Source organism: Salmo salar, chromosome ssa06, assembly GCF_905237065.1.
Source record: "Salmo salar chromosome ssa06, Ssal_v3.1, whole genome shotgun sequence".
NCBI classification, from domain to species: domain Eukaryota; kingdom Metazoa; phylum Chordata; class Actinopteri; order Salmoniformes; family Salmonidae; genus Salmo; species Salmo salar.
This window is the reverse complement of record NC_059447.1, coordinates 65,476,954-65,503,401: the sequence shown is the minus strand read 5'-3', so window position 1 is coordinate 65,503,401 and position 26,448 is coordinate 65,476,954. Positions and strand designations below refer to the sequence as shown.

The 26,448-nt window shown below is 46.2% G+C and overlaps 1 protein-coding gene across 3 annotated transcripts; it reads left to right on the top strand.

Moving 5' to 3' along the window:
• The first annotated feature begins 1,243 nt into the window (after positions 1–1,243).
• Positions 1,244–25,600, top strand: cad (carbamoyl-phosphate synthetase 2, aspartate transcarbamylase, and dihydroorotase). 3 transcript variants are annotated; one of them, XM_014205279.2, is made up of 43 exons: positions 1,244–1,684; positions 2,575–2,714; positions 2,849–2,978; positions 3,113–3,255; positions 3,488–3,629; positions 3,855–4,026; positions 4,573–4,758; positions 6,878–6,987; positions 7,065–7,207; positions 7,316–7,447; positions 7,659–7,892; positions 8,070–8,291; positions 8,987–9,175; positions 9,793–9,917; positions 10,023–10,156; positions 10,322–10,434; positions 10,521–10,771; positions 11,057–11,303; positions 11,400–11,498; positions 11,721–11,945; positions 13,545–13,727; positions 13,913–14,131; positions 14,306–14,473; positions 14,566–14,748; positions 14,846–14,950; positions 15,078–15,323; positions 15,454–15,535; positions 15,711–15,877; positions 16,032–16,196; positions 16,286–16,417; positions 16,766–16,967; positions 18,031–18,221; positions 18,380–18,616; positions 18,749–18,887; positions 19,656–19,712; positions 20,157–20,332; positions 20,797–20,871; positions 23,562–23,774; positions 23,970–24,095; positions 24,359–24,514; positions 24,662–24,763; positions 24,850–24,944; positions 25,062–25,600. In XM_014205279.2, the coding sequence occupies exons 1-43, from the start codon at positions 1,603–1,605 to the stop codon at positions 25,159–25,161; spliced, it is 6,738 nt and encodes a 2,245-aa protein (XP_014060754.1). In that variant the 5' UTR covers positions 1,244–1,602; the 3' UTR covers positions 25,162–25,600. The 3 variants fall into 3 exon arrangements, with proteins under 3 accessions (XP_014060754.1, XP_014060753.1, XP_014060756.1); XM_014205278.2 differs by having other exon boundaries at positions 19,653–19,712; XM_014205281.2 differs by lacking the exon at positions 19,656–19,712.
• The last annotated feature ends 848 nt before the right edge of the window (positions 25,601–26,448 follow it).

Here is a 26,448-nt window from a genome sequence, read left to right as displayed (position 1 = left end):
AATCTAGAATCGGCTTCCTATATCGCAACAAAGCATCCTTCACTCATGCTGCCAAACACACCCTCGTAAAACTGACCATCCTACCGATCCTCGACTTCGGTGATGTCATCTATAAAATAGCCTCCAACACTCTACTCAACAAACTGGATGCAGTCTATCACACTGCCATCCGTTTTGTCACCAAAGCCCCATACACTACCCACCATTGCGACCTGTACGCTATCGTTGGTTGGCCCTCGCTTCATACTCGTCGCCAAACCCACTGGCTACAGGTTATCTACAAGTCTCTGCTAGGTAAAGCCCCGCCTTATCTCAGCTCACTGGTCACCATAGCAGCACCCACTCGTAGCACGCGCTCCAGCAGGTATATCTCACTGGTCACCCCCAAAGCCAATTCCTCCTTTGGCCGCCTTTCCTTCCAGTTCTCTGCTGCCAATGACTGGAACGAACTGCAAAAATCTCTGAAGCTGGAGACTCATATCTCCCTCACTAGCTTTAAGCACCAGCTGTCAGAGCAGCTCACAGATCACTGCACCTGTACATAGCCCATCTGTAAACAGCCCATCTATCTACCTACCTCATCCCCATACTGTATTTATTTATCTTTCTCCTTTGCACCCCAGTAGCTCTCCTTGCACATTCATCTTCTGCACATCTACCATTCCAGTGTTTAATTGCTATATTGTAATTACTTCGCCACCATGGCCTATTTATTGCCTTAACTTACCTAATTTGCACTCACTGTATATAGACTTTTTGTTTTCTTTTGTTCTACTGTATTATTGACTGTATGTTTTGTTTATTCCATGTGTAACTGTGTTGTTGTATGTGTCGAATTGCTACGCTTTATCTTGGTCAGGTCGCAGTTGCAAATCAGAACATGTTCTCAACTAGCCTACCTGGTTAAATAAAGGTGAAATAAATAAATAAATACTGTCTCAGCCATGTTACCACACTTGTGACTACTCCCTTCTCATTGCGCCTGAGGACCTCGCTGTCCCCACCCTTTCCTGGATCTTATACAGGTGTCTTCTCTTTCTCTCCATGGTTCTAAAATCCCCCATGGGAAAAATGAATGATGTGAATACAATGAAAAAATGTATTGATATGTAATACTGTTATTACTGTTGCAATAAAATAAAATACAAATAAATGAATATATAAATTAGAAATGAATGACGAAAAATCGATTGGAACAATTTCCGTGTTTGACCGCTAGGGTTTATGGGTATTATGACGTTTTCACTGTGGGGTTCTATGTAAACACGGTGAGGTCGCTGAAAAGTTCCACACTGTTAGTGCGGCATGCGGGTCTAGCGCTCAGTTTTCGGCATACAACATTTCTCCATATCGTTTTTGACGCTTTATTTTGTTTGCAAATAAACCAACACAATAATTTGTCTTCCTTTTAACTTAGCCATTTTTCAAGCAAGATTTTTGCTCGCGCATCCTCATTAACATCTGGCCAGCGTGTGTTTCACGTGGGCAAGCATTGCGGAACTGAAGCATCGATCAGACAAAAGCTGGTACTGCTTCCCATAATCGAATCGAAGACTGCGTTGATTCTGTACAATTACACTATTGACAATTTTATTTAAAAAAATGGCAACCCTGATTTTAGAAGATGGGACCACGTTCAAGGGCCGCCTTTTCGGGGCAAATGCGTCAGTGTCTGGTGAAGTTGGTAAGTCGTATTTTATGAGGAGAAAGCTATTTAGCCCATCGCATTGCAACATCTGTCTACTGTAGTTATGTTATAATTTATACAGGTATTCTAATGGGTAACGTTAACTACCTATATGTTACCCACAAAGTCAAATTGTATAGCCAAACGCAGCTCTATTCACCCAACACTCTTGCCGGTGTGTGCCTAGTGGTCTGCATGTAACCCCCAAAGTTGCGCGTGCCCTGTAGTAGTATGACCCATAACCTCTGACCCCTTCATTTATCCTTATTTCCGCTAAGCATTTTAGCTAACCCTGTTCCTAACCATAACCTAATTCTCCTAACCTGCTACGAAAAGTAACTTCTGGTCATAGCTGTATTCAACCTAATCAGATCTCAATTTCAGTCAGTTTGAACAACTTATGAACATGTTTCTCCTATATTGTCCTTGCTGTTTATTTATTTTGTATTATTTAACCTTTATTTAACTAGGCAAGTTAGTTAAGAACAAATACAATGATGGCATACCCGGCAAGACGTGGACAGCGCTGGGCCAGTTGTGTGCCCCCCTATGGGACTCCCAATCACGGCCGTATGTGATACAGCCTAGATTCGAACCAGGGTAGTCTCTTGCACTGAGATGCAGTGCCTTAGACCACTGCGCCACTCGAGAGCCCACCGCTGTACCGTGTCCCATACATTGTAATGGAGATGTAGCTAGCATTAATTTAGATTGTAAGGTCTATTTCTTTCAATCCACGTGTACTAATAAATGGAGCACAGTGCACATTTCCAAAGTTCAAGTTGCATCACCTTTTTCAAAATGTGCCAAATCTGAATTGAAGTACTTCTCACTAATTTGCCCTTTGCAATGAAAACTGAAAAGTTGACCTGATGATTGTTTTCCAGTGTTCCAGACAGGCATGGTTGGCTACCCAGAGGCCCTGACTGACCCGTCCTACACGTGTCAGATCCTCACCCTCACCTACCCTCTGCAGGGAAACTATGGTATACCCCAGGATGAGGAGGGCGACTTTGGACTCAGCAAGGTGGGTGGAGTTGGCATGTAGTCAGCGTTTCACAGAAGCGTCCCAACAGAAATAGTGAGTGGAGAAAAGTATATTGCCCTCGTTGACCCCCAAGCACCTGTTTGAATGTAATGTTCTATTGTTTTCCCCCCCAGTGGTTTGAGTCTTCTAAGATCCACGCTGCAGCCCTCATCGTCGGAGAGGTTTCCCAGAACCCCAGCCACTGGAGCTCAGCCATGTCTCTGGACCAGTGGCTCAAACAGCAGGGCATCCCCGGTCTAGAGGGTCAGTAGAGTTATCATTCTAAACATCCTAGTACTGTATCAAATGTTGTCTGAATATGTGTTTTGATATGTGCTGTCTACAGTAGAGCCTCTACAATAGAGGTTGCAGTTAATGCGCTTGCTGTGACACTGTAGGAGTTGACACCCGTCGTCTGACCAAGAAGATCCGTGAGAAGGGTACAATGCTGGGGAAGCTGGTGGTGGACGGAACGCCCGAGGCCCACGTTCCATTTGACGACCCTGACCAGAGGAACCTTGTCAAGGAGGTGTCCATGAAGGTACGGCGTTGCTATGTTTAAGCTTGACCTTGTCACGCTTTTCTAGTGTTACGATCCTGAAACCTCCTCAATCAAATGCCAATTGTTTTGTGTGGATTGCATAACACTGAATCTGTAGCTTAACACATTGCATGTCGTTGGGGTTAGGGTTAGTGCCTATCTCACCACAGTGGATAGGCAGATGCCTAATCCTTCTCAGGATGTAAGTACCTTTTCTGTCTGTGTTGAGCAGGAGCCCCGGGTGTTCAACCCCAGTGGTGCTGTCAGGATCACAGCTGTAGACTGTGGCATTAAGTACAACCAGATCCGCTGCCTGTGTCAGAGAGGGGCCTGTGTCACCGTGGTGCCCTGGGATCACCCACTGGACAGCACAGGTTAGTCACAGCTAGTTACTGCACTGGGTTCCATATACGATTCAGAGATGACTCCCTGTTCCCTTGTTTTGCCTCTTATCTCTCCCCTGCCTTAATCTTTACCTTGGCGCATCTGACCTGCAAAGTTAGTTCCAGCCATGATGTCATGAAGTTCTATTGTATGTGAAATGGTTTGTATTATAATATTTATTTTGGCTATGCTGACAAAGTTGTGGTCCTTTTCAGATTTTGATGGGCTGTTCATCAGCAACGGCCCTGGGGACCCCCAGTTCTGTAAGGAGACCATAAACAACGTGAGGAAGGTGGTGTGTGTGGACAACCCCAAGCCTGTGTTTGGTATCTGCCTGGGCAACCAGCTTCTCTCCCTCGCCATCGGGGCAAAAACCTACAAAATGAAGTTAGTACAGGGCACTACACGGTTGTCCTGACTTGTCACTCTCTCTTTCTGCCTCCTCAGGTCTTAAGTTCTGCTTACTGTCTTTGTTTGGTTTCAAAGAGGACAAAGCCAGTGGTGCTGACTGTTTGTGTTATTGTTTGGCCCCCTCCCTCAGATGTCAGTTCTTCCCAGGCCCCTCTTTATTTTTATGGGAGTGTTCTGGTGTGAAATGAGCTTTTCTTCTTAGCGCAGCAGTTTGGACATAGCCTAGTGCATTGCTAGGGTGCTGGAAAGGCCTGGTTTGTTTTTGGTAAGACTCCTGGGATTGTTACTTTGTTAGCATTCCGTTAGTCTCAAGGCCAGATGAGATGCCAGCTTCCTTTTGTCCCTCTGGAATGCCATGCAGTCAGTCAGTGGAAAGCAGAACAGTTTAGAGGGTTTAAAGCAAGACCTTTACACTGTGCAGGTGTCAAGTAAGGATTCTGCAGGAGCACTATGAATCTGCATCTGGAATAGAGCTCAACCATTGAAGAATAGAATTTGACTAAAAACACTTGTCTGTTTCAGGTATGGGAACCGTGGCCATAACCAGCCCTGTATCCACAAGGGCACAGATCGCTGTTTCATCACATCTCAGAACCATGGCTTTGCTGTGGATCCCCTGACCCTGCCACTGGGCTGGGACGTGCTCTTCACCAACGCCAATGACCAGACCAGTGAGGGCATCGTGCACAACACCAAACACCTATTCAGGTACCATCAACCAATGGGAACTCATGCGCTGCTTCCAGCCTTTCAACTTGTTTGAAGGCCCAATGCAGCCATTTTTTACATCAAAACATTTCTGGGTAACACTTTAAATATACACTGCTCAAAAAAATAAAGGGAACACTTAAACAACACAATGTAACTCCAAGTCAATCACACTTCTGTGAAATCAAACTGTCCACTTAGGAAGCAACACTGATTGACAATAAATTTCACATGCTGTTGTGCAAATGAAATAGACAACAGGTGGAAATTATAGGCAATTAGCAAGACACCCCCAATAAAGGAGTGGTTCTGCAGGTGGGGACCACAGACCACTTCTCAGTTCCTATGCTTCCTGGCTGATGTTTTGGTCACTTTTGAATGCTGGCAGTGCTTTCACTCTAGTGGTAGCATGAGACGGAGTCTACAACCCACACAAGTGGCTCAGGTAGTGCAGCTCATCCAGGATGGCACATCAACGCGAGCTGTGGCAAGAAGGTTTGCTGTGTCTGTCAGCGTAGTGTCCAGAGCATGGAGGCGCTACCAGGAGACAGGCCAGTACATCAGGAGACGTGGAGGAGGCCGTAGGAGGGCAACAACCCAGCAGCAGGACCGCTACCTCCGCCTTTGTGCAAGGAGGAGCAGGAGAAGCACTGCCAGAGCCCTGCAAAATGACCTCCAGCAGGCCACAAATGTGCATGTGTCTGCTCAAATGGTCAGAAACAGACTCCATGAGGGTGGTATGAGGGCCCGACGTCCACAGGTGGGGGTTGAGCTTACAGCCCAACACCGTGCCGGACGTTTGGCATTTGCCAGAGAACACCAAGATTGGCAAATTCACCACTGGCGCCCTGTGCTCTTCACAGATGAAAGCAGGTTCACACTGAGCACGTGACAGACGTGACAAAGTCTGGAGACGCCGTGGAGAACGTTCTGCTGCCTGCAACACCCTCCAGCATGACCGGTTTGGCGGTGGGTCAGTCATGGTGTGGGGTGGCATTTCTTTGGGGGGCCGCACAGCCCTCCATGTGCTAGCCAGAGGTAGCCTGACTGCCATTAGGTACCGAGATGAGATCCTCAGACCCCTTGTGAGACCATATGCTGGTGCGGTTGGCCCTGGGTTCCTCCTAATGCAAGACAATGCTAGACCTCATGTGGCTGGAGTGTGTCAGCAGTTCCTGCAAGAGGAAGGCATTGATGCTATGGACTGGCCCGCCCGTTCCCCAGACCTGAATCCAATTGAGCACATCTGGGACATCATGTCTCGCTCCATCCACCAACACCACGTTGCACCACAGACTGTCCAGGAGTTGGCGGATGCTTTAGTCCAGGTCTGGGAGGAGATCCCTCAGGAGACCATCTGCCACCTCATCAGGAGCATGCCCAGGCGTTGTAGGGAGGTCATACAGGCACGTGGAGGCCACACACACTACTGAGCCTAATTTTGACTTGTTTTAAGGACATTACATCAAAGTTGGATCAGCCTGTAGTGTGGTTTTCCACTTTAATTTTGGGTGTGACTCCAAATCCAGACCTCCATGGGTTAATAAATTGGATTTCCATTGATTTATTTTTGTGTGATTTTGTTGTCAGCACATTCAACTATGTAAAGAAAAAAGTATTTAATAAGATTATTTATTTCATTCAGATCTAGGATGTGTTGTTTAAGTGTTCCCTTTATTTTTTTGAGCAGTATATTAAAATGGGCAAAAATAGCTTTTGAGACAAACTTTCTCAAGCAAGAATTTCGCTAAGACAGTTTTCCCCTCCCAGACTATCTGGCAGAGAGGTTTGGAACTCTTTTTGTTATTGGACCATTAACCATTTTACCGCATGGTGAAGTCACCGTGGAAAGCCGAAACTCCTGCCAATGCAAACCTCTTGATTAGAAGGTCCTGTGTATATTGTATTTTCAACCAGCAACTATCAGGAAATAACACTGATCAAATGTTTTCACGCTTTTACAGTGTTTTCATCAGCTGTTATACAATATGATACAAAACACAGGAAAACAGAATTGACTGCACTAGGCCTTTAATTGGAAAAGATGGTAGACCTCAAAAGGACCATCCAAGATACAGGAAGTTGAAAACCAGATATTGCTTTACCCATGTCATTCCAGTGTCCAGTTCCACCCAGAGCACATGGCAGGCCCCACTGACCTGGTCAGTCTGTTTGATGTGTTTCTGGACACAGTCAGAGACCACAAGGAGGGCAAGAGTGGCAAACCAGGTAAGACGTGTTCATCTCAACTGTTCTTACATATGTATTCCACATTAGGGTATAGTAACACCTCTCCCTTCCTCTAGTGAAGCAGAGACTAACAGAGCACCTGACCTATCCTGGATCTACCAATCCGGAGGATTTTATTCGGCCACGCAAAGTCCTAATCCTGGGTTCTGGAGGCCTCTCCATTGGACAGGCTGGGGAGTTTGACTACTCTGGCTCTCAGGTGAGACACAGTACCAACCCCAGTGAAGACCCAACAGCAGGTGTCAGGAGCAGTATCATTTAAGAGTATTTGAACTAATCAGACACTTCTATGTCCCCCCCCCCCAAGGCCATAAAAGCATTGAAGGAGGAGAACATTCAGACTGTGCTCATCAACCCCAACATCGCCACGGTGCAAACCTCCAAGGGTCTTGCTGACAAGGTTTACTTCCTTCCTCTCACCGCGGAGTATGTCACTCAGGTAAGGAAGGAGGTGCTAATGGAATGTCCACTGCTCCCTGCGCCATCCTCCAGTCACTGATTTCTGATCAGTGCTCAACAAGCAAAGCATGTGTATTACATCTCTCAGGTACTCAGAACTGATAGAAGATCAGTAAGGCGCATGGTTGACCTACGGGTGATATTCATTCAATGAGTGAGATCTGACCCTCTGCCCTATTTCGCCTGTCCAGGTGATAAAGAATGAGCGTCCAGACGGGGTCCTCCTGACCTTCGGGGGGCAGACTGCTCTGAACTGCGGGGTGCAGCTGACCAAGAGGGGAGTCCTGAAGAAGTATGCGGTGCGCGTGCTGGGGACGCCGGTGGCTTCCATCGAGATGACTGAGGACAGGAAGATCTTTGTGGAGAAGATGGAGGAGATCAATGAACACGTGGCGCCCAGCGAGGCTGCTGTGTCTGTGGAGCAGGTAAGGAGAAGGGCTTGGGACAAATGTCACACACACTCCTTCTCACACACACATTGACCCATACCGATTGTCACTTGTACGTTGATTGGAATCAGCCTGTTAATCTGTTTGACTGTTGTGGGCTTTTGCTTTTTGATGTGTATTTTGATGTGTTCTGGTCTTTTCTGTGTGTCCTAGGCGGTGGCGGCTGCAGAGCGTATTGGCTACCCTGTCCTGGTGCGCTCGGCCTTTGCCCTGGGCGGACTGGGCTCTGGCTTTGCCAACAACAGGGAGGAGTTGACCTCCCTGGTGACATCTGCCTTCGCCCACACTTCCCAGGTCCTAGTGGACAAGTCCCTGAAGGGCTGGAAAGAGATTGAGTATGAGGTGGTCAGAGACGCCTACGACAACTGTATCACTGTAAGTAGAGGGACATCACTATGCATATATTTGTTACTATGTAAGTACTATGTACAGGTAACTGCCAAAATAAAGGAAACGCCAACATAAAGTGTCTTAATAGCCAGAACGGCTTCAATAGGCCTTTGCATAGATTGGAACTCTATTGGAGGGATGCGACACCATTCTCCCACAAGAAATTCCATAATCTGGTGTTTTGTTGATGGATGTGGAAAACACTGTCTCAGGCGCCAATCCAGAATCTCCCGTAAGTGTTCAATTGGGTTGAGATCTGGTGACTGAAACAGCCATGGCATATGGTTTACATCGTTTTCATGCTCAACAAACCATTCGGTGACCACTCGTTCCCTGTGGATGGGGGCAATGTCATCCTATCGGGGCATAGCCATGGTAGCCCAAAGAAATGGCCTGTCCAGCATTTTTTATACATGACCCTAAGCATGATGGGATCTTAATTGCACCAGCTTTTTAATATACTTTGTATCCCTCATTCACTCCAGTGTTTCTGTTATTTTGGCAGTTACCTGTATATTTGTTACTATACGTTTGTTTTCCAATTTTATTATGCATTTGACTGTTACGGCTCATCTTTAGAGTTTATACGTCATTATTTGTTTAAACGTGAAGCTTCCTTTATCAAGCAAGTTGAAAAAGCAAGAATGTGATTAAAGTGTTGAGTGTTTTCTATCCTGTAGGTATGTAACATGGAGAACATTGACCCTCTGGGTATCCACACTGGGGAGTCCATCGTGGTGGCGCCCAGTCAGACGCTCAACGACTATGAGTACAACATGTTGAGGAACACCGCCATCAAGGTCATCAGACACCTAGGCATCGTGGGAGAGTGTAACATCCAGTACGCCCTCAACCCTGAGTCTGAGCAGGTAATGGTCCATACTGACATTGTGATCGTTTATACTAGTGTTAACCCTCCGAAACATCAGTGTTTCCCATAAATTGTGTCCACTGCAAAGAAAATGTATATTTCGGGATGGTTAAATGTTTTCAATGTGAACTTAAACGACTAAAACCAGATATAAAGTATGTAGAAAAGATAATGGAGCTATATATTTTTAAACAAGATCATCTTTGAGAACTTATCACCTAAATAAAAGCTAGACAGTCAGGGAGAATCTAAAATGTCATGGCAAGGGGCCCCCATTTGATTTTTGTTATAATTGAGTCACTCAGATAGCATAAGAACACAGCTTAAGCATGGCAAAATGTGTAGAATTGCAGGAAACATGCTTTAAAACAGTAAAATTGTATTTTTGCCCCATGACAAAATGTTTAGAATTCCAGGAAATTAGATTTAAAACACCAACATTTTGTCTCTGCAGCCAAGAGAAGGGCCTCTAAAACCACGCCATTGCCTACGCCCCCCCACCCCCCTAACTTTGTCACGGCTGAAAAAATCTTTGGGAGGAAACGCTGAATGTGTTCTGATACTTTAAAATGTTTCTACTGTATTGCAATCTAAATCAGTGTTTTTGTGCTGCAGTACTACATCATTGAGGTGAATGCCCGTCTGTCTCGGAGCTCAGCTCTAGCCAGTAAAGCTACAGGATATCCCCTGGCCTACGTGGCTGCCAAGCTGGGATTGGGCATCCCACTACCTGTCCTCAAGTGAGTTTATTCACGTTTTGTGGCCTGATGTCAGGTTAAGAATTGCATTTTGACACTGATCTACTAATACCACGGTTCTAACAGGTAATGTTTGTTATTGTACAGGAACTCTGTGACCAACCAGACCACGGCTAACTTTGAGCCCAGTCTGGACTACTGTGTGGTGAAGGTCCCTCGCTGGGATCTCAGCAAGTTTCTGCGCGTCAGCACCAAGATAGGTAGCTCTATGAAGAGCGTAGGTAAGAGGACAAGCACTTTTTTATTAATGATCTAGTTTGGGAGCAGCAGAGTGCTCTATCTGCCTGCTGTCTGTGGGGACAGATGATGCTACCACCACTTGGGTTGCATTGCAAGTTCACACAAAGGAGTTGGTTAACACAGTTTTTGTCTGTGACCTTTTGTAGGAGAGGTGATGGCCATCGGCCGCAGCTTTGAGGAAGCCTTCCAGAAGGCTCTGCGGATGGTGGATGAGAACTGTGTGGGCTTTGACCACACCATCAAACCAGTGTCTGACGAGGTAAGCTCACTCACCTTTTTTTATTTTTTTTACCTGTCTTTTTCCTCTTTGCTGCATTTTATGTGAACTGTTCTGTGGTCTTACAGGAGCTGCAGACCCCAACAGACAAACGTATCTTTGTTCTGGCGGCTGCTCTCAGGGCAGGCTATACAGTGGACCGCCTTTACGACCTAACCAAGATCGACCGCTGGTTCCTCCACAAAATGAAGAACATCGCGGACCATGAGAAGGTGCTGGAGTCGTACAACCAGGACGAGAGCGCCATGCCTCTGGAGGTGATGAGGAAAGCCAAGCAGCTGGGCTTCTCAGACAAACAGATCGCCCTGGCTGTGCAGAGGTACAGTACTGTGATACTCCTGAGAATGGTAGCCTATTGTTCACGTTTCAAAACCTCATTAAAAGTTGAGGCTGGTACATGAAAAACATACAAAATAAATGAGAGATTCTTCATTGATACGATGACGAGTCGGAATGGGACGCAGTCTGTCTGGGTTATGTTTTGTGTCTCTGGGTTCAGTTCCTCAGAGCAGTGAGGGCAACAACAAAAAAACTTGGTTTGAAATGTCTGTTTTTAAAATAAACTTGTCTGAACTCTGACCTTTAAACCTATGTCTCTCTCCAGTACGGAGCTGGCGGTGAGGAAGATGCGTCGTGATTGGAGCATCCTGCCTGTGGTGAAGCAGATCGACACTGTGGCGGCGGAGTGGCCCGCCCACACCAACTACCTGTACCTGACCTATAACGGTACGGAAAGCGACCTGGTCTTTGGAGATCCCCATGTCATAGTCATCGGCTCTGGGGTTTACCGCATCGGCAGCAGTGTGGAGTTTGACTGGTGCGCTGTGGGCTGCATCATGGAACTCAGGAAGGTAAGTCGATTTCTGCTTTGTGCACAATAGCTCTCATTTATTAGAAGAATGTTGAACAAAAGCTGATATTGTCATGTTTTGATGATTTTTCTTTAGATGGGCTATAAAACCATCATGGTGAACTATAACCCAGAGACTGTCAGCACAGACTACGACATGTGTGACCGTCTCTACTTCGACGAGATCTCCTTCGAGGTAAGGGTGCTCGACTGATGGCTTAGTCCCAACTCTCTTTCAAACATTTTTATTTTGTAGTTTTTTTGTCATACAATAATCAACATTCAAAGGTCCGAACTTACTTGATCTAATGCTTTTATCACCTGAGCAAAGGGCCTCAACACCTCGCCATCAAACCCTGTTTCATGCATGGTATGTTTCCATAACCATAAAGCTCCATTGTCTGCTCCCCTCCTCCAGGTTGTGATGGACATCTATGAGATGGAGAACCCAGAGGGAGTGATCTTGTCCATGGGGGGCCAGCTGCCCAACAACATCGCCATGTCCCTCCACAGGCAGCAGTGTCGTATATTGGGCACCTCCCCGGAGTTCATCGACTCTGCTGAGAACAGGTTTAAGTTCTCCCGCATGCTGGACACCATCGGCATCAGCCAGCCCCTGTGGAAGGAACTCACTGAGATTGAGGTCAGCACAGAACAGGGCTTCTAATCCATTTTGAATTTCAAAACAGTAATGAAGAGGTTATAGGTCTTGGTTGCAGATGAGTCAATCTCAAGTTGGATAGAAATTGTGACACAATATCCCATTACGACAAAGTAAAAATGTTTTTAGGAATGTTTGCAAATGTATTGAAAATGAAATACAGAAATATCTCATTTACATAAGTATTCACACCCCTGAGTCAATACATGTTAGAATCACATTTGGCAGCGATTACAGCTGTGTGTCTTTAAAAGCTTTGCACACCTGGATTATACAAAATTTGCACATTATTATTTTTTAAATTCTTCAAGCTCTGTCAGCTGGTTGTTGGTCATTGCTAGACAGCCATTTTCAAGTCCTGCCATAGACTTAAGCCGATTTTTAAGTCAAAACCATAACTAGGCCACTCAGGAACATTCAATGTCGTCTTGGTAAGCAAGCCCCGTGTATATTTGGTCTTGTGTTTTAGCTTATTGTCCTCCTGAAAGTTGAATTTGTCTCCTCAGTGTCTGTTGGAAAGCAGACTGGACCAGATTTTCTTCTAGGATTTTGCCTGTGCTTGGCTTTATTGTATATTTAGTAAAAAACATATATTTTATTTTATCCTACAAAACTCCCTAGTCCTTGCTGATGACAAGCATACCCATAACATGATGCAGCCACCATCATGCTTGAAAATATGAAGAGTGGTACTCTGTAATGTGTTGTTGGATTAGCCCCAAACATAATGCTTCGTTTTCAGAACTGAGGTTTTTTTCGTGCCACATTTTTTGCAGTTTTACTTCAGTGCCTTATTGTAAGCAGGATGCATGTTATGGAATATTTAAAAAATCTGTACATGCTTTCTTCTTTTCATTCTGTCATTTAGGTTAGTATTGTGGAGGAACTACAGTGTTGTTGATCCATCGTGAGAAGATGATAACTATCACAGCCATTAAACTGTGTAACTGTTTTAAAGTCACCATTGGCCTCAATGTGAAATCCCTGAGCGGTTTCCTTCCTCTCCGGCAACTATCTTTATAGTGACTGGGTGTATTGATACACCATCCAAAGTGTAATAACTTAACCGTGCTCAAAGGGATATTCAGAGTCAGTTTTTTCTCTGCCCTTTGCGAGACATTGGAAAACCTCCCTGGTCTTTGTGGTTGAATCTGTGTTTTAAATTCACTGCTCGACTTAGGGACCTTACAGATAATTGTATGTGTGGGGTACAGAGATGAGGTAGTCATTTAAAAATCATGTTAAACACTTATTACATACAGAGTGAGTCCATGCAGCATATTATGTGACAGAGTTAAGCAATAGTTTTTATCTCCTAAACCTATTTAGGCTTGCCATGACAAAGGGGTTGAGTACTGATTGCCTCGAGACGTTTCAGATTTGCATTTTTATTAATTTGTAAAAATGTCTAAACATAATTCCACTCTGACATTGTGTGTGTGTGTAGGCCAGTGACACAAAAGCTACATTTAATCAATTTTAAATTCAGGCTCTAACACAACAAAATGTGGCAATAGTCAAGGGGTGTGAATACTTTCTGAAGGCACAGTATGTTATATTGTATCCTCCTCTCCTCACCAGTCAGCCATGAAGTTCTGTGAGACTGCGGGCTACCCCTGCCTGGTGCGTCCCTCCTACGTGCTGAGTGGAGCGGCCATGAACGTGGCGTACACAGACAGCGACCTGGAGAAGTACCTCAGCAGCGCTGTGGCCGTGTCCAAGGAATACCCCGTGGTCATCTCAAAGTTCATCCAGGAGGCCAAGGTACGTCTTGGGAAATTCTTTACTACTTAGATTGAAATGCCTTACTGCTTTGTCATTTTAAAGGGATAATTCACTTATTTTCAATTTGCAAAAAAAAAAAGGTGAACTATCCCTTTTTTAAATATCATGATAGCTCCTTCAGTCAACTATAGTCTGGACCTGACTGGCGTCTCTCTTTGTTCCAGGAAATAGACGTGGACGCGGTGGCGTGCGACGGCGTGGTGATGGCCATCGCCGTATCGGAGCATGTGGAGAACGCCGGGGTGCACTCTGGGGACGCCACCCTGGTCACGCCCCCCCAGGACATCAACCAGAAGACCATGGAGCGTATCAAGATGATCGTCCATGCAATCGGACAGGAACTGCAGGTCACCGGGCCCTTTAACCTGCAACTCATCGCTAAGGTAAAGTCTAAAGGACATTTTTTTGGTTTTTGGAGTTTCAAATCAGCGGTTGACAACCAATAACATGCCAAACAGATAATAACCCACAACCATACAAGTGGGTTTCTGTTCCCTGTGGGATTTCCAATGGCTGTCCGGTTGCCTTTAATTGCAACAAATGTGTTTTCTGGACAGGATGACCAGCTGAAGGTGATCGAGTGCAACGTCCGAGTCTCCCGCTCCTTCCCATTCGTCTCAAAGACTCTGGGAGTGGATCTGGTCGCCCTGGCAACGCGCGTCATCATGGGAGAGAAGATGGAGCCCGTGGGCCTGATGAAAGGAGTGGGCATCGTGGGCGTCAAGGTAACCCAACTGAGGAGTCCACAACTGTAAAATACTCCAGTTGAATTATTGTTTCACCGATCATACACCAACTTGGATATGTTATCTCTTAGGTCCCCCAGTTCTCGTTCTCTCGTCTGGCCGGGGCTGATGTGGTGCTGGGGGTAGAGATGACCAGTACTGGGGAGGTGGCCTGCTTTGGCGAGAACAGATACGAGGCCTATCTGAAGGCCATGCTCAGCACAGGCTTCAAGATCCCCAAGAAGAACATTCTGCTGTCCATTGGCAGTTACAAGGTACACTAGACTGACTATAATACAATGAGCTAAACGTTTTCATGGAAATTCATTTCGCGAGGCCAGCGGTACATAAATATTAATTGAATCTTTGCAGAACAAGAGTGAGCTGCTGCCTACTGTTCAGGCGCTGGAGAGTCTGGGCTATGACCTGTATGCCAGTCTGGGGACTGCTGACTTCTACACTGAGCATGGAGTCAAGGTACATCACATCTAGGATGAGTGGGCTCTTCTCAACAGGATCCCAGAATGAGCAATTTTCAATTCACAACGTTACTTTCAATTTACTTCCTGAATTTTACCGAATTGTTTTGTTCGGTCTCTTTCAGGTGATGGCGGTGGACTGGCCATTTGGGGAGGAGGAGAGCGACTGCCCCAACAAGGACAAGCAGAGGAACATCTTGGAATACCTAGAGGACCACCACTTTGACATGGTCATCAACCTCTCCATGAGGAACTCCGGAGGCCGACGCCTTTCCTCCTTCGTCACCAAGGGTTACCGCACCCGCCGCATGGCCATCGACTACTCCGTGCCCCTCATCATTGACATCAAGTGCACCAAGCTGTTTGTCCAGGTAGGTTAGTTAGATGATGGGATGGGATGTTAGATGGGATGTTAGCCACTGCTGATGTTTGACGTAGCTGTGTTGATTCTACATAGATTGTTGACTGTCCTGACTGAAGCACGTGCTCCTGTAATTGTAGGCGCTGCGTCTGGTTGGCGGCTTCCCGCCTGTCAAGACTCACGTGGACTGTATGACGTCACAGAAGTTGATTCGCCTGCCTGGTAAGCAGTAAGGCTTGGGCTGTGCTAAAAAGTAAAGTCTGTTCATTTCAAATATAAGCACCTTGTGTTCTTCCTGTATTTGGACAATACATGATAGCTCCTTCAGTCAACCTGTGGAACTGCAGTGTTTCTGAACAGTACTCATCGAGTCCCCTCCCCCTGTCCCCGGTGCCAGGTCTGATAGATGTGCACGTCCACCTGCGGGAGCCGGGTGCCACCCACAAGGAGGATTTCTCCTCGGGCACAGCGGCTGCCCTGGCAGGGGGCGTCACCATGGTGTGTGCCATGCCCAACACGGCACCTGCCATAATCGACCCCAGCTCCTTCGCCATGGTCCAGAAGGTAATGAGAGGATAGTCATTAAGACATTTACCACTGGATATTTGAAATTAGTCTGTTCCAAAACCTTAAATGATGCCTATTTATAAAATGGGCCAAATCAGTACCTGACGGTTTACTCGTGAGCTGTTCCTCTGTTTTGTCCCTGTCGTCTCAGCTTGCCAAGGCAGGGTGTCGGTGTGACTATGCCCTTTACGTCGGAGCGGCTTCAGACAACTCCACCATCTTGTCCTCCATCGCTAACTCCGCCGCTGGGCTGAAGATGTATCTGAACGACACCTACTCCACTCTGAAGATGGACAACGTCTCAATGTGGATGGAGGTAGGTATCGACTGAATGAGGTCGTTGATGGGTCGTTCACATTGATCTGTTTGAGCTGACCAGTTGCGCTTTCTCTTTGCGTGAACTAGCACTTTGAGAAGTGGCCCAAGCACCTGCCAATCGTGGCACACGCAGAGAAGCAGACTGTGGCAGCCGTCTTGATGGTGGCCCAGCTGTACCAGAGAGCTGTTCATATCTGCCATGTGGCCAAGAAGGAGGAGGTAAGATGGCCGCCTGGAACATCACATACAGATATATAGCACTGTTTTGCCTTGATGTGTTGCCCGTTCGTTGTCTCCAGAGTGAATGAGGTGTCAATCGAGGCACGCAGAAACCTCGTAGTTGTGTGTTTTTTTTGGAAGGAGTCCTCACTGATTGCTTTCATTAAGATAAACTGCAAGAACATACACCTGTAGCTAGAGGAAAGAACGATCTAACAAATGAGCTATGTGTCATTTGAAGTGATTCATTTTAAGGCCAACACATCAGAACACACATAAGATAAAGAAAGAACCATGTTCTCTAGTATGTAATGAATTGGCATCTATTCCACCCTTCCCTTCCCCCAGATCCTGATCATCCGCGCAGCCAAGCAGAAGGGCATCCAGGTGACGTGTGAGGTAGCGCCCCACCACCTCTTCCTGTGTGAGGAGAACGTGGTGGACATCGGGGGCGGCCGGGCACAGGTCCGCCCCATGCTGGGCACCCGGGAGGACATGGAGGCCCTCTGGGAACACCTGGACATCATTGACTGCTTCGCAACCGACCACGGTGAGTAGGGCTACACCATAAATCCATATTTATAGTTTACTCCGTTTGTCATATCTTCTGCCCTGCGCCTTCTGTCTACAAACACCAAGCCCCGCCCCCTATTACTCAAGCAGGCAGCACAGTTCCTCCATACATTTTTCCATAGGCTTTGTTCAACGGACCTTGGTGGAGTTGGTGCCTACTATTAGATTCACTCTAGTCTGCAGGCTGCTCTAGCTAAGTCAATTCATGCAGTCAAAATATTTAACCAAAAAAGAACAATGCTGCTTTTCACTTTGCTTCTTTATATAAATCCACATGTTTTCGGTATTATACTATTAGTTTGTGTAGCTATTTATCTCTCTGCAAAACACTAGTTAGTCTGGGCAAGCTGCTCATGTACCTACCACAGGAGGCTGCTGAGGGGAGGACGGCTCATAATAATGGCTGGAATGGAGTCAAACACATGGAAACCATGTGTTCGTGTTCTATTCCGTTCTAGCTATTAATGAGCCGTCCTCCCCAATTAAGGGGCTACCTGCCTCCTGCGGTGCCAAAAATGTTTTTGTTAGCTGCTAATACTAATCGCTAATAAGCTAGCTAAAATGTACTGTGCTAGGGCAAATGTGTCTAGCAAACGTTAGCCCTAATACAGGCAGCTACTACTAGTGGTGTAGATCAACATGCTTGTGCAGCGGCATGTTCTGAATCAGAGGAATAGAATAAGTATATTCTAAAATCTTTGTCAATGTAACATCTATTCAACTGTTATTTGGGTCCCCTGGGAAACACTGACCAACACTCCTACCTGGCTTTAAAAAAAAAAGTGTTGTCTTGCCAAACAGCACTGTATTCCAAGTTCTTACTTTATTACAACCATATAATTTCTATGATTCCTGATGTTTTGATCTGTAACGCAAGTAAAATATATATATATTTAGATTTGTTTTATTTTTGTCCATATCGTGAAGACCTAATAGTGAGGTCTCCATTAACCCCTACTTGTTTTTTTATCACACAGTTAGAAGATGAGTGTTGCCATACAACAGTTGTGATATTTCTGTGTGTTTTGGCTAACTCACAGCCCCCCATTCAGTGGAGGAGAAGAACTCAGAGAAGCCCCCCCCAGGTTACCCCGGCCTTGAGACCATGCTGCCCCTTCTCCTCACCGCCGTCAGCGATGGGCGCCTCACCATCGACGATATCATCAAGCGCCTGTACGACAACCCCCGCAAAATTTTCTCCCTTCCCGCACAGGACAACACCTATGTAGAGGTAGGCACACGCCAATGACAGTTTTTAACCATGTAAAATGGGCAACATGGCGAGGATTTATGTCCTTGGGTTTCCACGTTGAAATACAAAGAGGGATTGAAAAGATGATCAATGTTTTGGCTTTTCAAGAACATTCTACACCTGCTGTCTCCCACCAGGTGGACCTGGAGCAGGAGTGGGTTATCCCCAAACACATGCAGTTCACCAAGTCCAAGTGGACGCCCTTTGAAGGCATGAAGGTGAAGGGCAAGGTCCGCAGAGTGGTGCTCAGAGGAGAGGTGGCCTACATCGACGGACAGGTGCTGGTCCCTCCTGGCTATGGGGAGGATGTGAAGACTTGGCCTGCACCCCTCCACCTCATCCAGCCCCCTGAGCCAGTGAAAGAAGTCCCAAAGGTACAGTCCCACCCCTTTCAGCTCCGCCCAGTCACGTTAGTGTGCGGATACAGTAATATGTGCTTATGTAGCATAGTAGCAAGCATTGTCCGTGGCACTAAGGCTGTTGTGTGTCTTTTGTGTGTGTGGCAGACCCCAGAGCACCCCCGGCTGACCCCTCCGTGTGAGGTCATCCGTACATGCGCCCAGAGTCCTCGCCGTTCCGCTGGGGACGGCCGCTACATGCTCCCGCCTCGCGTTCACAGGTCCTCCGACCCAGGCATGCCCCCAGGTACTACAGCCTCAATGTTTTCTCTTGCCTAACCGAGCTCTTGCTTGTGGTGGCAAAGTGCTGTGTGAATGTCCGTTTCAATAAATGGTATATTCACTGTCCATTTACAGGTTTTAGGACGATGCACACAAAATGGCACTTGGATGTCATTGGTAAACCTTTTAGTCTATATCATGAACCCACTGATCATGTGATTTTTCTTTAAGCACACTGTATATGAGGCGTTTGAGAAAGCGAAGTTCGTATAACGAGTGATTCCACTGTCTCTACCGTAGGCTGCATGGTCATCATGACCGATTTGATTGGCTGAGTACATTTGCTGATTAAATGAAATGTCTAAATCTAGTGCTCCACCTATAGCTCACTCTGATGCTAAAGACCTGGGACTGTGCTTTATCGATGGATACAAGTGTATTGTTGAGACAGGAATGAAGGAACTATAAAAGCCTTTTTGTTTTGGTTGGCCATTTGCTATACTCTTCACCCATTACTAAGACTGTACGATCACAGCCCCACATCAATGTGAAATCAATGATGTAAGTTGTTTTGATTCTCACATTTATTAAGATGAACTGTCTTTGTAAGAAACAATGGATTGATGAAATGATACTCAGTGCCGTATCAATCTCAAACGTATTTATAACCCACTGACGTTAGCTTTGAATATGTCAGTACACTGGCTAATTGCTGTAGTATTGTCTAAATACCACAGTTTTGTATCATCTCTAACACTTGTGTTCTAACGTTTTGTCATGAAATTCTAAGCAGCTGAAGATTCAAGGGCGAGAGCATTAAGAAGAGCATTTGAAGAAGGTTTCAGAGAAGGTTTGAAGCTTGACGTAGCTCAGCTGTTACGCATAATACATTTCCTGCTCTGCTGTCGTTCAGGCTGTTTGGCGTAATATTCTGGCAGACCATTTCAATGGAGTTATACTGGCAGCTGCTTTGAATACCTGTGTGTCATGGAATACTTGGTTGTAGAGATGCTAGAAAAAGGTTGCAATTCCGTTCCTTCTCATTAGTTGCTGCACTACCCATGTCGCTTTGCTCTGAGCCGACTGCTTTCCTAGTGCTTGGATCGCTTTGAAAGAAAACGCGTTGAAATACGGTGTAATAATCAGTGCTTTTCAGGTGTTTGTCGTGTTTCATCCTCAGGAAATAGAAAAGACTGCCATCCTTTTAAGAGACTTTGCTAAAACAATTCATATTAACACGTGTTCTATTTTTTTCCTGTGGTATTTGAAGCATTTGGTGTTCCTCTGTCCCCAGAGATGGCCCCTGCAGCTGGGGACAGTTACAGCCATCCCCCTCCCCTGGCCAGGATCCTGTCCCCCCGGGCTGAGGCAGCGGCAGGGCAGCCCCTGGCCCACCTCCAGACCTCCCCGCTGCTCCACCCCCTAGTGGGACAACACGTCCTCTCTGTCAGGCAGTTCAGCAAGGAACAGGTACTCTACACCAGTGTTTCCCAACCCTGGTCCTCAAGTACTCCCAACAGTACACCTTTTTACTGTAACCTGATTCAACTTGTCAACTAATCATCAAGCCCTCAATGAGTTGGAGGGGTTTGTTAAGGGCTACAACAAAACTATACTGTTGGGGGGTACTGGAGGACCAGGGCTGGGAAACGCTGCTTTACACACATAGCCAGGGACATTATTTACTAAATAACTTTTTTATATATATATATATATATATATATACATACATACATACATACATACATACATACATACATACATACATACATACATACATACATACATACATACATACATACATACATACGGTACGCAATTAAGGTCACAGTTATGGAAACTTATTTCTATATATTTATTATTATTTTTGTATTAATTTTTTTTAATTTTTTTTGTAAAATATTTGTTTTTTTTCTTGTAACTCTTTATTTCAGATCTCTCACATGTTTAACGTGGCCCATACTCTTCGCCTGATGGTTCAGAAAGAGAGAAGCCTTGACATCCTGAAGGTAAGAATTCTTTCCTTTTTGTTTAAAACTCTGATTAATCTAAAGAACAACCGTGTGAGTATTTCTGTGATTTGTCACAGTATAAATTGCAGGAGAGAAGCTCATTTCAGAGTAGCCGGTCAGGCTGTTCCATTAAGCCCAGTGTTGAGTCACCCAGGGTTTGAGTAATCTGCAGGACTTCCGGAGGCAGCATAGTCCTTCAGCTTAAACGTACAGGAGCAGGTGTGTTGTATAAAATGACAACAAAACAACTCCCGGAAATGATTACTCACATAGGAGTTGATGACATCACCTGATCCAGAATGGAATACAAGCAACACCTGCCACCTGTGTGCATCTATGCCTAAAGACCTCATAAAACGAGCTATCTGAATGTCTCAAGGTGTGCCGCTGTTAGTAAATCTCAGTTGTAAGAATATATTCGGGGGGATATATATATATATATATATATATATATCAGCAAAAAAAGAAATAGCCCTTTTTCAGGACCCTGTCTTTCAAAGATAATTCGTAAAAATCCAAATAACTTCACAGATCTTCATTGTAAATGGTTTAAACACTGTTTCCCATGCTTGTTCAATGAACCATAAACAATTAATGAACATGCACCTGTGGAACGGTCGTTAAGACACTAACAGCTTACAGACGGTAGGCAATTAAGGTCACAGTTATGGAAACTTAGGACACTAAGAGGCCTCTCTACTGACTCTGAAAAACACCAAAAGAAAGATGCCCAGGGTCCCTGCTCATCTCCGTGAACGTGCCTTATGCATGCTGCAAGGAGGTATGACGATTGCGGATGTGGATGTGGCCAGGGCAATAAGTTGCATTGTCCGTACTGTGAGACTCCTAAGACAGCGCTACAGGGAGACTGGACGGACAGCTGATCGTCCTCGTAGTGGCAGACCACGTGTAACAACACCTGCACAGGATCGGTACATCCAAACATCACACCTGCGGGAGAAGTACAGGATGGCAACAACAGCTGCCCGAGTTACACCAGGAACGCACAATCCCTCCATCAGTGCTCAGACTGTCCGCAATAGGCTGAGAGAGGCTGGACTGAGGGCTTGTAGGCCTGTTGTAAGGCAGGTCCTCACCAGACATCACCGGCAACAACGTCGCCTATGGTCACAAACCCACCGTCACTAGACCAGACAGGACTGGCGAAAAAAAAAGTGCTCTTCGCTAACGAGTCGCGGTTTTGTCTCACCAGGGGTGATGGTCGGATTCGCGCTTATCGTCGAAGGAATGAGCGTTACACAGAGGCCTGTACTCTGGAGCGGGATCGAGGTGGAGGGTCCGTCATGGTCTGGGGCGGTGTGTCACAGCATCATCGGACTGAGCTTGTTGTCATTGCAGGCAATCTCAACGCTGCGCGTTACAGGGAAGACATCCTCCTCCCTCATGTGGTACCCTTCCTGCAGGTTCATCCTGACATGACCCTCCAGCATGACAATGCCACCAGCAATACTGCTCATTCTGTGTGTGATTTCCTGCAAGACGGGAATGTCAGTGTTCTGCCATGGCCAGCGAAGAGCCCGGATCTCAATCCCATTGAGCACGTCTGGGACCTGGGTGAGGGCTAGGGCCATTCCCCCCAGAAATGTCCAGGAACTTGCAGGTGCCTTGGTGGAAGAGTGGGGTACCATCTGACAGCAAGAACTGGCAAATCTGGTACAGTCCATGAAGAGGAGATGCACTGCAGTACTTAATGCAGTTGGTGGCCACACCAGATACTGACTGTTACTTTTGATTTTGACCCCCTCTTTGTTCAGGGACACATTATTCAATTTCTGTTAGTCACATGTCTGTGGAACTTGTTCAGTTTATGTCTCAGTTGTTGAATCTTGTTATGTTCATACAAATAATTACACATGTTAAGTTTGCTGAAAATAAACGCAGTTGACAGTGAGAGGGCATTTCTTTTTTTGCTGAGTTTATAAACGCAACATGCAACATTTTCAGATTTTACTGAGTTATAAGGAAATCAGTCAATTTAAATCAGTTCATTAGGCCCTAATCTATGGATTTCACATGACTGGACAGGGGTGCAGACATGGGTGGGCCTGGGAGGGCATAGGCAGGTGAAGAAGCCGGATGTGGAGGTCCTGGGCTGGCGTGGTTACACGTGGTCTGCGGTTGTGAGGCCGATTTGACGTTGCTGCCCAATTCTCTAAAATGGCGTTGGAGGTGGCTTATAGTAGAGAAATTGACATTAAATTCTCTGGCAACAGCTCTGGTGGAAGTTCCTGCAGTCGTCATACCAATTGCACGCTCCCTCAACTTGAGACATGACAAAACTGCACATTTTTAAAGTGGCCTTTTATTGTCCCCAGCACAAGGTGCACCCGTGTAATGAACATGCTTTTTATTCAGCTTCTTGATATGCCATACCTGTCAGGTGGATGGATTATCTTGGAAAAGGAGAAATGCTCACCAACAGGGATGTAAACACATTTTGTGCATGAACTTTGAGAGAAATAAGCTTTGTGTGTATGGAACATTTCTGGCCTTTTTTGTTTCAGCTCATGAAACATGGGAACAACACTTTGCATGTTGTGTTTATATTTGTGTTCAGTGTAGAAATGCTGTGTGCCCTGAAATGCCTGAATGCTGTGCTCAAAGATGGATCTGGTGTACGCTAGTCTGTATTCTTTGTCTTAGACCCCTGTGTGTTACTCTCTCAGGGTAAGGTGATGGCGTCCATGTTCTACGAGGTCAGCACGCGCACCAGTAGTTCGTTTGCGGCGGCAATGCAGCGTCTGGGTGGCTCCGTGGTCCATTTCTGCGAGGCCACCTCCTCGTCGCAGAAGGGCGAGTCTCTGGCGGACTCGGTCCAGACCATGAGCTGCTACGCTGACGTCCTGGTGCTACGACACCCCACGCCAGGAGCCGTGGAGGTGAGCACCGGTGTCGATACGCCGCCTTACAACTTCACTTGAAAACTTGTCATGTTCATTAAGGCAAGATATTCTGAGAGAACACTTTGAAAAAGAGGTGCTACCACCTAAACACTGACCGCAAACCTTGTTGTCAGTTTGAGTGAGAAGATGTGTCGGATACAGCCGAGCAAGTACGTTTATTTCCACCTGTAGGCTGCAGCGAGGCACTGCCGGAAGCCAGTCATCAACGCTGGGGACGGGGTCGGGGAGCACCCCACTCAGGCCCTGCTGGATGTGTTCACCATCAGAGAGGAGCTGGGTACGGTCAACGGCATGACGGTGAGACCTCAACACACCCATCTCCCCTTCAGGGATGATGGTCATGTCTTCGCAGCAGTACTAGTGCTAATACCAATTTAGAAGTGTAAACAGCGCAGTATTTTTTTTATTTTTTTTTACGGTAATGCAAACAGAAAGCTGTAAGATCTGGAACCTGACTGTGTATGTTGTGATGGCAGCCTGCCTTTTTTAAGTTAACATAGCCAATGGCCCTCCAGGCTTCATCCAGGTGTCCTGACTCTTGTCTCTCTCGATGTTTGTAGATCACCATGGTAGGGGACCTGAAGCATGGCCGCACAGTGCATTCCTTGGCCAGGCTGCTCACCCAGTACAGGATCACTCTGCGCTACGTCGCCCCAAAGAATCTCCACATGCCCTCCGAGATCATTGACTTTGTGGCCTCCAAAGGCATCAAGCAGGTGGGTGGATCACATGGGTTTTTTTGTAGTAAAGCTGATGGCTTTGTATCTAAATCTCAATGGCACTGCTGCTGGTATGTAGGTGTACTTCACACATTGAATGCACTACATAAAGCACTAAACTACTGTATGTTCTTGTGACTGCAGGAAGAGTTTGAGAGCATCGAGGAGGCCCTGCCTGACACTGACGTCCTCTACATGACCAGGATTCAGAAGGAGAGATTTTCCTCAGAGGAAGAGTACAAAGCGGTAAGGAGATGGGATGGGGTTTCACTAACCTGTGAGGCATTAGTGTTTGATCAGTGCTAAAGGACCCTTGTTTTTTTTTCCTGCAGTGCTTCGGTCAGTTCATCCTCACCCCACACATCATGACTGGAGCGAAGAAGAAGATGGTGGTGATGCATCCTCTACCGAGAGTCAATGAGATCAGGTACGGATGTTCCCCTAGATTACAACGGATCTCTCTTCATTATACTTCCTTTGATTCACTAATGTTCGCAGTCTTAAGCGGGATGATTTGTTTTCATGTTGACTTTCTCTCTTGCAGTGCGGAGGTGGACACTGATCCTCGTGCTGCCTACTTCCGGCAGGCTGAGAACGGCATGTACATCCGCATGGCCCTCCTGGCCACTGTGCTGGGCAGATGATTGGTAGATAGTTGGACACACCCCACTGTTGGGACTGCGAGACCAAAATGGACCAAATGTATTAAGGTCTCAGAGTGAGGGGGCAATACTGGTGATCACAATGATGAAACCACTTCAACAGTCTATATACAGTCACATGTTTAGTGAGTACTCCTCTTCAACCCTGGTATTTCTCCCGGAATTAATTAGTATTATCACTTAACAACAATTACTGTTACATGTTACAGATATCGGTATGTAGTTCATAGAATACTTTATTTTTGTATCACTGACTGGAGTCGTCTGTGGTGTTGATTGTATGGGGGAAAAGGGATACATCCTCCTCATCAAAGGTGGAACCATTGCAGAACATCCTTTTTAAGCGAGAAATAATTATTAAGCTGATTTGTTGGACTCTTTTTAGGTGTTTTATAAATAATAAAATGTGAATGGTTTTGTAGATGGGGTTTATTTTATTAACTACAGGAAATTAAGCTGTTATCATGTGAATGGTTCTACCCAGGTGTGTATTCATTAGTCTGTTGCTGAACCTACACATCGATCAAGATGGTGAAACGCAAGTACAGGGGCAAAGTAGAGGAGCAATCACGGATTACAAAAAGAAAGCCAGCCACATTAGCACACATCAACACCGCCCTACCGTATGAGCTAAACACCTTTTTCTCACGCTTCAAGCACAACGACTGAGCTGCCGAGGAGAACCCCTGAGGGCAATGAGGGCTACTTAATTACGGTCTCCACGAAGGACGTAAGAAAGTTTTGCCTACCGCCCTGACCGATCCACAGACGACGCAATTGCCATTGCACTTGCACACTGCCCTCACCCACTTGGACAAAAGGAATGCATATGTGAGGATGCTATTCATTGAATACAGCTCAGCCTTCAATAACATAGCGCCTTCTAAGCTCACGGCCCTGGGACTGAACTCCTCCCTATGCAATTGGAACCTGGACTTCCTGACGGGCTGCCCCCAGGTGGTGAAGTTAGGCAACATTACCACCTCGACATTGATTCTCAACATGTGGGACCCCACAAGGGTGCGTCATCAGTCCCCTCCTGTATACCCACGACCTCGTGGCCTCACACAGTTCCAACTCCTTCAAGTTTGCTGGTGACACGACAGTAGTAGGCCTTGATTACCAACAACGACAAGACGCCTACAGGGAAGAGGTAGGCACTGACGGCGTGGTGCCAGGTAAACAACCTCCACCAGGACACCTACAACACCAGGTGTCTCAGGAAGGCCAAGAAGATCACCAGGGACCCCAGCTACCGAGCAATGGCCT